Source organism: Theropithecus gelada, chromosome 5, assembly GCF_003255815.1.
Source record: "Theropithecus gelada isolate Dixy chromosome 5, Tgel_1.0, whole genome shotgun sequence".
Lineage (NCBI taxonomy): Eukaryota > Metazoa > Chordata > Mammalia > Primates > Cercopithecidae > Theropithecus > Theropithecus gelada.
Genome location: NC_037672.1, coordinates 85,981,365 through 85,993,572, shown reverse-complemented (window position 1 = coordinate 85,993,572; position 12,208 = coordinate 85,981,365). Strand labels below are relative to the sequence as shown.

General features: G+C 34.4%; 1 protein-coding gene across 5 annotated transcripts in view; it reads left to right on the top strand.

Annotated features, from left to right (window-relative positions):
- EXOC1 (exocyst complex component 1) overlaps window positions 1–12,208 on the top strand; it is a 52,006-nt gene that overhangs the window by 20,052 nt on the left and 19,746 nt on the right. For all 5 annotated transcript variants that reach the window (XM_025385724.1, XM_025385729.1, XM_025385726.1 and 2 more), the window contains 2 exons: window positions 4,104–4,253; window positions 10,435–10,540. In XM_025385724.1, coding sequence (XP_025241509.1) covers window positions 4,104–4,253; window positions 10,435–10,540 — 256 coding nt within the window. The remainder of the gene's footprint in view (window positions 1–4,103; window positions 4,254–10,434; window positions 10,541–12,208) is intronic.

Genomic DNA, 12,208 nt, shown 5'->3' with positions numbered 1-12,208 from the left:
TTGATTAAAATAATATGGTACACCTCTTTGGCAATCACAAAATTTTCATTGTATGCTTATTATGTACTCACTGTCTACCATATGTGAGAATAAGAAATAGTTCATACCCTCAAGATGCTTGTAAGAAGGAGTTAAAACTAATGTACTTACTCTTTGTAAGGAGTTAAGACTAATATACATTAGCAATGTGTGTAATATATTGCTAATTGTAGAACTGTGGACTGTAAGTGCTAAAAAGGTTTAATCAAAAGTGAGTTTATTGAAAATTTAAGGAGTCAGATATGGAAGGAATCGCAGATAAGGTAGGACTTGAACTGAGTCCATGCAATACAGTTTATAGCAAATGTATAGTTACAATATTTACAAATATTATACTGAAGAATCCAGTGAAAAAATCTGTTCACAATATAACAGTAATTTCAAAGCACTGATTCTCAGTCTTTTTAAAATTCACAAATTAGTAAAACTAAAAGAAATAAAATTTGGAGACTGACCAAATCACCAATTTTTTTATTTTACCAAATAAAGACCTTGAAAAAGAAATACTATTATCCACTTTCATTATCTTTTTGTTTTAAAATGACATTTTGACACTAAAAGAATAAGAATTTCCTTTCAGATTTTAAAAATTAATACGTTTACCTTTATGAAGGACTCACTTCTTTCATTGTACTTTTTCTTATTGCTATAGGCCAGGAAAAACATCTTGCATTTGGGAATCACTGATTCAGAGCATGCTATCTGTGATGCAGCTTTCCTATTAACACTTCTGTGTTATCTATACTTTAGTGAAACTTGAAGTGTATTTTAATATAATACTCACTGTAATATAGTATGAGAGTAATGTTACATAAAGATTAGTTAGCTTCTTTTAGATCTTTCAGATCTCACACACTCAATTTCCATTGAAATTATAGGCTCTTGCCCATAATTTTTACATTTACTGGGAATTTGTGTATCTAGAAGGATCAGGTATGAAAATTTGGCCAGTTATACTAATTAGGATTATGATATTGAAAACAGACAGTCAAATTAAGGTTAATGAAATTCAGGAAATATTTGCATAAAGAATATGTCATTTAAAAAATGATTTTGGTTGTTTCTTGAAAGATTTATTTTGATAACTACTCTCTTTGCCTTTTGTTTCCCCCTTTGGTTCTACAGAGACCTCATGATTTTATCTACTTTTGCCTTTAGCAACATGATGAGACTCATTATGCACATAAATTAGAGAAAATGAAAATGAACTGAAATGCACTGAACTAAAAGTACAACCAGGAAAAAAACCGAAGTTGTGGAACTTTTTACCATATGCTTAAGTTTAGAAATTTTTCTTTCAACATACATATACAGAAACAAGCTATAATAAAATAAAACTTGTATTGTAGACCACCAATATTCAATTTCTTTTACAAAATTGTTTCCTTAAGCATATGTCACATTTTTGTAAACATGGATTGATGATGTCTGGTTAAAAGCTTAGAAAGACTTGTGATTAAGATTCATTTTTGTGAGGTTTGTTCAAACTTTGCTCAGATTTTTAAGAAAACAAGAATAAGTATGTCATAACGGAAAGAAAGAATTCCAAATCTTGAAAATTTATTCAAACTTTGACCCCAATGTATCATTTCTTTTAAAAAGTCACTATAGCAAAGTGCTTAAGAGTGCAGACACTAGAGCCAAACTTCCTGGGTTCCAAATCCTGACTCTCCTACCTCCTCGCTGGGTTACCTTGAACAAGTTAATTGACATTTGTGCCTGAGTAAACAGCAGTAGAAGAACATAGACAATAATTTTGAGTCTTGAATCATTGAGAAAAAATAATGAGGAAGATTGTTTTGGATAATGATACATTGTTACTAATAAAAACTATTTGCTAAGCATTTGTATGATACAAGTCTGTCAAATATTCTTCCCTTTAATCAGCGTGACCAATTAAGGCACACGGTTTAGACCAGGCGCAGGGGCTTACACCTGGAATTCCAGCACTTCGGGAGGCTGAGGTGGGCGGATAACTTGAGCTCAAGAGTTTGAGGGCAACCTGGGCAACATAGTGAGACCCCATCTCTATTAATGAAAATAAAAATAAATTTTTAAAAAATAAAACAATTTGGAGACATTTGTAGACCTAAAACTATCATATCTATATCCGCCTAGTATCTAATACATGTGATGCTGTAGAATCCTGATTATCCTTCTGACATGTTGGTTAAAAAACATTTCTGTAATAGAATGTTTATATTGACCTTTGGCAACATAGAAATAGATAATAGTCCAATGGTAATACCTGTGTATTTTACTTAATATTATTAATTTTGTTCATCTTTATTGTTAGCCTTTGCAGAAAAGATGTGGTGGCCCAGGCATTCTAAATATATAGAATTGTTCCATTCTTCAACACTTTAGCTCTTAGTCCTCCTTGATTCTTTTGAAAGATGTGATTGTTTTATATTCAGGTAGCCACCCATAAAAAAACATCCACACAGGTTCATGCTTTGTTATCCAGAATTCTTGGGGTTAGGTGGGTTTTTAGAATTTTTCAGATTTTAGAAAAGCAATACAGTATGTATACTGTATATTATATAATCACTCTAAGCACATGTTTTTGCAACAAAAAATATGAATAGTCACTCTAAACACTATAAATAGGCCCATGTCAGTTCAGGTCACGTTTTACCATGAAAATTGTTCTGGTGCCAAGCTTAGTCTGAGTTTTCAGAGCTTTTTGGATGTCAGAATTACAGAAAGGGATTATGGACCTATTAATACACCTCGTGTATAACATCTGTGGTAGCTGTGAACTTCTGTTGCCCCGTGTTTTAGTTCTTGTTATTTTGAACTGGTCAGTCTCGTTTTGTGATATTTTTCTGCCATCTCTAGTTCAGTTTCCCAAGTTAACCTAAGTAGATATCAGTAAGATGAATCTGAGAAGTATATTGGTGGTTTTCTACCATTTTATATGTAATTTCTGTATAATGGGTCCTTCCTTTTTTCTTTTTAATTTCCATTTTAAATTGGGGATGTATTCTCACATGAAGAAAATTTTCCAACAGACTGATTTGAAAATGTTTATGAAGAAGGAACATGGATAATGATGTGGGTTTTTGTACTTGGCATGTCTTACACTTCCATCTTTCTTTCTCAGTTACCAGGGAACTGCTCATTCCTCTAGGCCAGAAATGATTCTTTCTGAATACTCTGTATTTAAAAGAAATTTTTAAAAAATTCATAACCACTAGGTTATTTTGTGTATATAGTAAAGTATATAAATTAGGTGAAAGAAATTCCTTTCAACTTAAAAGAATTTAAATTCTTTAAATTCAGGATGCTTATTAAGCTAATGTATACCAATGAGTATAATACACATTCATAATTTGCTTTAGGTAACCTTACCAGGAAATGAGTTAACTAGTTCCAAAACTCCAGCAGCCTGTGTAATTTTAATAAAATTTTCACAAAATGCTGACAAATAACTTCTGACTATTTAGGCAAATTAGGTTGAGTGAAAATTACATCAAATAAATCTGTCTTGTTTTGCCTTTTGCTTGTTGTAGGGAAATTGTATTTTCAATTTGAATCTGCTCCAAGACAGAAGTAAGACTCAGATGACCAAGGTTCCAATTCCAAGCTCTAAGACTTTATAGTCTACGTTTTTTTTATCTGTTGTTTTAAATATTATAAACTCTAATGGGAATACCATAAGTATAGACTGTTTTGAATGATTTTTCTATTTGTGTTTCTTAATTGAAGCTATATCAAGAAGGTCATTTGCTTGGTAAATTGTGAAATATGGTATGAGAGAGAGAAGCTTCATTAAAACGTTCCATCTTCATTCCTTTAGAAGACGGAATGAGTAGTTGATTTATCAGAGTGCCATTCTTGCGTGTTTATGATTATCTTGTGGTAATGTTCATTTGATAGACACAGGATATAAAAGTTGTCTAAGTATTTGGTTTTTATTTTTCTGTATTCTTAATTATTTTTATTTTTCTATGTCTTATTGGTTTGGCTTGGCCACATTTTGGTCATTGTTTAGACTTTTTATTGTAACAATATGTCTTTGTACTGTCGATTATATTTATTTACTTATTTACTCACTTTAGGGTCATGATCAGAGTTCGACTCTTGCTCAACACTCTGTTGAACTGACTTTACCCAACCATCATCCATTTCATAGAGATTTGCTCCGATATGCCAAGCTGATGGAGTGGCTAAAGAGTACAGATTATGGAAAATATGAAGGACTAACAAAGGTATGGATTTGCCGTCATTTACTCACTGAGAATAGAGCATTATCTTTTAGAATCAAGAGGTCATGTGTTCAGTTCCCCAAATTTAAAATACTGCAGTACGTTCTTAGCAGAGCAGAAAATTAGTCAGTGCTGTCTACCAGTGATAACATTCATTTTATTTACTTGGATAAAGGAGAGCTAAATTTTAAACTTCAGTATAGAAAAATATTAAGCCATACTGTAGCCTGAAGCATCAGTCGATTTAGTTAAATGTTATGCTTATTTCCTGAGTTTCTTTATGTACAGTATAGAAACAAGGAAGTATGAGGATTATAAGTGAGATATTTGCCCTGTGTGGATTTATAATCTGTTCTGTTAAGGAAATACAAAGTGTCTCTTTATTAAGCAAGCATTCCACTATTCCAGGCACCTGGGGCCTACCTAATAAGCATCTACCCTAATGAGCTTTAAATCTGACTGGGAAGAATCATGCATAAAACAATCAGCAAAAAATTAAACACTAAACTGGAAATGAATTTTCAGTGTGTGGCAGTATAGACAAGGAAAATCCCTGTCTTGAGGCCGTGGGGGAAACTTCATGGACGATATTGAACTTCAGTTGAGTTTAAATAATGAGTGCAATTAAATAAACCAGAAATAAGAGGAAGGGCATTCCAGGGATGGGGAGAGAGATGTGCAGACAAAGGTGGGAAAAATATACACTTGTCCTAGGACGATGAGGTTAAGTGTGACCGAAGCAGAAATTTCCTATTCTAGGGCAGTGAGAAATTACGTTGAAAAAGATGACCTATAGGGACCTCCAGCATTCCTCAAGCATGGGAAAAGATTAGATGAAGGAAATTTAATTAAGAACCTAAAGTAATAATTCAGATGAAATGAAGTGTTGAGCCAGGAAGATAGTGTTGGGAATAGAGAATATAAACCAAAAGAGAGACTCCAATAACAGAAGGAACAGACTGATGCCAAACTTGCTGGGTTTGGAGTTTAGAACAATACTACTGACTAAAATTCTGCACTTGGGGAAGAGCAAAGTCATTTATTCATATATTTGATCAGTAAATGAATTGAGCACCTATTACGTGCTAACACTCGTAAGCACTGAGAGATACAGCATTGAAGGAAACAGGCAAATACTTGCCTTCTCAGAGTACGTATTCTAGAGGACACAGACAGACAAAAATGTTAATTATATAGTATGTTAAAAGGTACTGCTGAGTGCTCTAGAGAAAATAAAGCAGGGAATGCCAGGACTGGGAGAAGGGTATGGGATAAGGATTTCCAGAGGAGAGCTTTCCAGGCACAGTGCAAGTGCCCTAAGGCAGAGCATTCCTGGTGTGCTTGCAGAGCAGGGAGGCCAGTGTGGTAGGAGCACTGTGAGCCAGGAACAGACCCTGGTGGGGGCAGGGTGGATCTGGAAGGGGTTGTGGACCATGTAAGGATTTGTCTTCTACTGTGCGTGATATTGCACGGTAGGCAGGGGAGATGGTGGACTTTGAGCCATGGAATGACACGGCCTGACTTAGATTTAATAGCCATTGTAGCAGGAAGCTATAGGGACAGTACTTTTCTGGCTTTTTTTTTTTTTTTTTTTTTTAGAGAAAAAGTCTTGCTCTGCCGCCCAGGCTGGAGTGCAGCGACTGCATCTCAGCTCACTGCAAGCTCCGCCTCCCGGGTTTAGGCCATTCTCCTGTCTCAGCCTCCCGAGTAGCTGGGACTACAGGCCCCGCCACCACGCCCGGGTAGTTTATTTTGTATTTTTTAGTAGAGACGGGGTTTCACTGTGTTAGCCAGGATGGTCTCGATCTGCTGACCTCGTGATCCGCCCGTCTCGGCCTCCCAAAGTGCTGGGATTACAGGCTTGAGCCACCGCGCCCGGCCCTTGTCTGGCATTTATGCTGTTGACCTTTAGTTTAGAAATTGGACATCATGTCCCTTTTTAAAAAAAAACAGAGTTAAAGAATTCCCACCTATCTAGTCAACTACATAAATAGCTAATAGTATTCTAGATAGTCCTGGCTGAAGATCCATTTTATTAAAATTCTGAAATACTCTGAGAAACATCTAAAATCTTTTATCTGTAAATTTTTGTGAATTTGAAGTTTAAAAATATTCTTATTTTTAATGCATAAACATATATCTGATGCATAAACTGTGTTAATAATTAATCATAATTATATGGACAATGTGGCCTTAAAAGATGTTCTAGAATTGGAAGGAATGATATGTTTTGTCTCTGTGGAATGAGAATATTGGAATTGCTAGTGTAAAAGCAACTTCTATGTGGTATCTTAGATTCATGCTTCAGAAGAAAGCAGAAGGGTTAGGTAGAGATTTATGAGAAGTGTGATAGTAAGAAGGAGGCAAATTATATATTCCTATCCATGCATTTGTGTTGACATATTTGACAGTAGGACGTTTTTATGTATCAGTTTTCATGTATTTTCTCTTGAAGTGCCTTTGCCCATTTAAAGTAAAGTCTGGCTCTTGCACTTCTAAACAGAGATCATAAGAAAAGGGATATAAACCTTAGTAAAATAAATAATATCTTTAAATTTTAATTTTTAAAATGCTTTTCAAAAAAAAAGAGTCTCCTGAGGTGCTTATATACTTATTATCTGGCTGGCTATTTTAAGTGAGATTATTTTAGTTCCTCAGAATTAGTATATTAAGCATTATACATCTCCACTGTTGTGTTATATTTTGTTTTGTCTTGTTTTCATTCAACAGAATTCTGATTTGGAGCTATCTTAAGGAAAAAATTTACATTACTGGAATTCTTTGCCTTTTGAAGTTTTAGGAGGATTAATATTCTGAATAATTAAACATAAATTATATTTCCTTAAGAGTTTTGTGCCAACAAGTGCTTTGTCCCCTAGTGAATATTCAAATAAGTAATCAATAAGCTTTTTGCCTAATTGTGTTCCCAGTGAGTATTATTGCCCTATCTTTATATATAATGCAGTATTCATGAATGTAATTTAAAGTGAAGAAACAAGATTATAGCCAACCTAGTAATGATTTGTGGAATCATTCTCTGCTCAGAGTTTATTTTTGATTGACAGTATTAATGAGCTTTTTAAATGAAATTGACTTTTTCTCAGGAATGTTGTATCATCCTGTGATTTGAGCTTTTGACAGATTATGTATTTTTACCTCATCATCTAATTTGGTTGCTGAAGAGTTGTCAAAAACAGGAGTTTTACTTAGGAAGAAGGAAGGAAGGAATGAAAGAAAAAAGAAGGAAACAGACAAATCAGTGTTTCTTTAGTAAGAAATCATAATTAAATTCAGAAAGCTATTTGCACTTGGTTAGGTTTACACAGCTCACTTTTTGGCAGGAACAGAAAAAACTTGTACAAAATTCTTTGGGAATAAGAATCATTAGCCACTGCCTCTAGCTGTACTGAGGCTGAATCTAAGCAAAGCCCCATTTTTTGGTATACAGAAAATAGATGTAGCTTGGACTGCCCAGATTTCCTCCTCCCGGGACTGCTACCCCTGTCTGCAACTCTGGGTCATACATGTAGGGCAGTTAGTAGAGATGGTCCATCCATGCTTGGGTAGGAAAGGAGTTTTCCTCTGCTAATAGCCTCCTGAGATTGGCAGTCGTACTTGAAGATGACTCACATGTCTTCTCTCCCCTTCAGTTTTACATTTGTAGAATTCGTCTTATTATTGCAAACCCCAGTCTGAGACAGATCTCAGTCAATTTAGGAAGTTTATTTTGCCAAAGTTAAGGACGCGCGCCCGTGACACAGCCTCAGGAAGTCCTGACGACATGTGCCCAAGGTGGTCCGAGCACAGCTTGGTTTTATACATTTTAGGGAGACATGAGACATCGATCAGTATATGTAAGATGAACATTGGTTTGGTCTGGAAAGGCCAAACAACTCAAAGCAAAGGTGGGACGACAAAGTGCGGAGGGGGCTTCTAGGTCATGGGTAGATAAGCAACAAATGGTTACATTCCTTTGAGTTTCTGATTAGCCTCTCCAAAGGAGCCAATCAGATATGCATTTGTCTCAGTGAGCAGAAGAATGACTTTGAATAGAAAGGGAGGCAGGTTTGCCCAAGCAGTTCCCAGCTTGACTTTTCCCTTTAGCTTAGTGATTTTGGGGCCCCAAGATTTATTTTCCTTTCACATTGTATAAAGAAAAAGTAAACCATGGAGGTCTCTGAAAGACCCTACAGTGGGCCCAGGTTCCACTGCTTACTACTCAAAAGCCAAACACTAGAGGCAAGGGTTGCTGGGAGGAAAGGCAGATTTAATCAGACAGCTAGAGAAGCTGAGGTGAGTGAAAAGAAAAAAAAATCAGAGCCAGCAGAGAAGATGGCGAGCTAGCGTTCCAAAGTACCATCTTAAAATTTAAAACTCACTTTAGGATTTTGTTTTGTTTGTTGTGTTGTGTTTTGTTTTTGTTTTCGCTTTTGTTTTTGTAGACAGGGTCTCCCTCTGTCACCCAGGCTGGAATGCAGTGATGTCATCACAGCTCACTGCAGTCTCAACTTCCTAGGCTCAAGCAATCCTCCTACCTCAGCCTCCTGAGTTGCTGGGACTACAGGCATGTGCCACCACTCCCGGCTAATTTTGTACTTTCTGTAGATACAGGGTTTCGCCATGTTGCCCAGGCTAACATCGTAGAGTTTTCGGGAGACACTGATATAGTAAAACCTTCCTGTGGTCTTTCCTATCAGTGAGTTCTGTTGAGTGCCAGGAAAAAAGGTATCTAAGTCATTTGAGTCCCACTGAAAAAGTAATACATCCCAATGAAATAGGAATTCTAATTTATATTTGCTTTTAAAGTTATACAAAGATCATGGGAAAGAATTGCCCAATTGACTAAATGTTCTTACAGAGATTATATGAAAAATGTGTATGGCCTACAAATTGAAAAAGGACAGGATCTATATTATGTTTGGTCCAAATGCTATTTTATAAGGATACATCTATGAAATATTTTAAGACAATGAATGGTAAACTGTGAATCAATATACAAATATTTACACAACATGTACCTTTTGGAAGGTATACCTGATCTTTAAAGCAGGTAAACATGTTCTAAAAATGGACATATTAATTTGAAATAATATAGGAAGTTGAAGCTTAGATTTTATGATAAACTTAAAAGAATAGCTAGGTACAACTTTTCTGCTATGGCTTTATTTAAATTTAGTCAAATTCTATGTGTGGCATTCAACTTCATACTTGGAAAAATATACAGTCTCCCACTGTTGAGGAACTCTTCTTGAGAGTATATTTTTATGTGATAATAAGTAGAAATGATGAAGAAATGATTTTTGTATGCCAAAGGATAGATGTTTTTATTTAAGCGAGAATTAAATCTGTTTTAAGAAAATTGATTACTTAATTTTGAAAACTGTAAGATATACTAATTAAATTCTTATGGAAAATACCTATTTTGGAGTAATACCCCAAGCTGACAGAGGATCAGTGAAACTAAATATTCTTAAGTGCCATTGACACCATTTATTATTGGTCTGTTTTTAAAACAGCATGGCAATACGGAAGAAGAGCAATCAAGATTCCCATACTTTTTGACCCTGTAATTCCATCCTTAAGAAATTATTTCAAAGAAATAGTTCATTAGAGGTGAAAAGCTTATCATAACATTGTCTATCATAGCAAAACAAGGAGACCACTTCATTGTCCTGTGTTAGGGCAGTCACTGATGTGACAAGATTTTTGCCTTGAAGCTTGGTAGGGATAATGTCAGTTGACACATCCTTTTGCTGTTTTAAAGATATTTTTAAGTTTTAGTTTTATTTAATTTAAGTTTTAGTTTTACTTAATGGTGCTACGCCAACAAAACTGAATACTGTGCTGTCATTAAAATGTGAGACTGGAGAAACATGATTGTTCTTATTTAGATATTCTGTATAGTATGATTGCATTGATATTTAAAATATGCAAAATGTAACATAGAAAAATGAAAATATAAATATAGTTATGTTTGACTTCATATTTTTGTAAATTGTTAATGTTATAATGCCTATTCAATTGTTTTTTAAGACAGAAAATAACCTATTTTTATATCCTGTGAAATACGTCAAAGTTTTGGACCATGAAATTTAAAACAAGCATGAAGGACTTGGGGAATTGAAAAACTGAAATTGTTATATGTGTTTTATTAATAAGAAGTACATATTACTTTTATTTTAAGAATTACATGGATTATTTATCCCGACTATATGAAAGAGAAATCAAAGATTTCTTTGAAGTTGCAAAGATCAAGATGACTGGCACAACTAAAGAAAGCAAGAAGTTTGGTAAGCTTAGGCATATCAGTTCGTTATCTTCCTATTAAAAATGGTTTTATTTATAACAAATAATTCTAGGACTTCTTAAGTGAGGTGGAGGTAGATCCAGTAGAATTTATGAACAAAGAGATCTAAAACACTGGCTTGATTTATAGCTGTTTCATAGAACAAAAATGTATATCTGTAAATTTTCTTTACTAATTGAAATTCTGCAGTGTGTGACTCTGACAGCATTTGTGTATTCATGCTATAATCAAATATATATATTCATAGGAACATGAGTTGGTGAGAAAATGAAGTGCAGTCAAGTAGAGAAAGTACTAGACCGAGAGATAGATGTTGGGAGTTCAATTTAACTGATTCCCTAAAAGACTTTTTATAACAGTTGGGGGCAAGTCACTAATCTCTTAAGTCATTGCTCTCCACATAGAAATGAAACCGGTTCCTGGCTTCTTACTTCTCACTGGCTATTTTGAATCAAAAAGAAAGTTTAAATATTTTCTCCCCTGCCAAAGAGCTATAAAACTGTCACCAAACATTATCATGTTATTTTACCTTATTTTTCTAAAGAGATGCTTTGAAGCATGTTAATTTTTGTTGTTTCTAAGTATTTTAAATGGACAGAAACATTATTTGAAAGAATAGCCAGTGACAGTATCAAGTTATGAGGAAGGTGATTTGCCGAGGCCACATTCTGCTCTTGCATGTATCCATCTCTGGAGTTCCTTTTGGATGGAGTTTTGTGCCTATTCAAGTCAAAACCTGGCCTTAAATGGCCACATTGTGTACTCCTCAGTGTGTCTGCATAGCTCCCCTTTAGAATAATGAGTTTAGCATTTGCCTGTTGAAAGGAGCCTATGCCCTAAGCAACTTCAGTAATCAAGAAACAGGATTGAAAACTGATAGTACATGTTTCCATTCTTTACTGTAGGACAGAGAAGACTGTCATTAGTGGGCAATTATTCTGTAACTCACTGTTTTTAAAAAATGCAACACTAATATATTGATTATTACTAGTCCAGACATTTCAAATGGTTTGAATTTGTCTGTAAATATGCTACACTTTACAGATACTGATAAGAATCTTGGGACAGTAGGCTTTCGGAAACAGAAATGCTAACTCATCCTAAAGGTTAATTGTTCTTAAACAGCAGTGTGTTTATATCCTTGTTAATGTTTCACTGTGGATATGTTATGCTTTTTTTTTTTGAGTAAACAGCATATTATTAATGCAGTTACATGTTTAATGTTTTCATTAAGTATATTTGTCACCACTTGTTAGTGAACCATTTTATTTTGAGAGAACTCCTTCAGTATATGAAAACTGGAGTAAAAAAGAAATATTTCTAAAATTATCTCCTGAGTAGGTCATTAATCCCAGTATCGTAATAGTTTATCAAGTCTGAGATTCACATTAAGATAAATGAAATAATAAAAGTATAACTTAAATCGAGTATAATAGTATCTTACTGTTATCATTGCATTAACCTGAAACCTAAATTGTTTCCTCCTTGAGAAATTCTTGTTAAAAACATTTTTAACTAACATAATACAGGTTAAAAGGTACTTTTGTAGTTTTATAAGTGTTAAAATCACATATCTTCTATTAAATGTGTCTATTAAATAGCAAGGAATAGGAGAGTTATTTGTGACAATTGAGGGCATAGAAAATAGCAC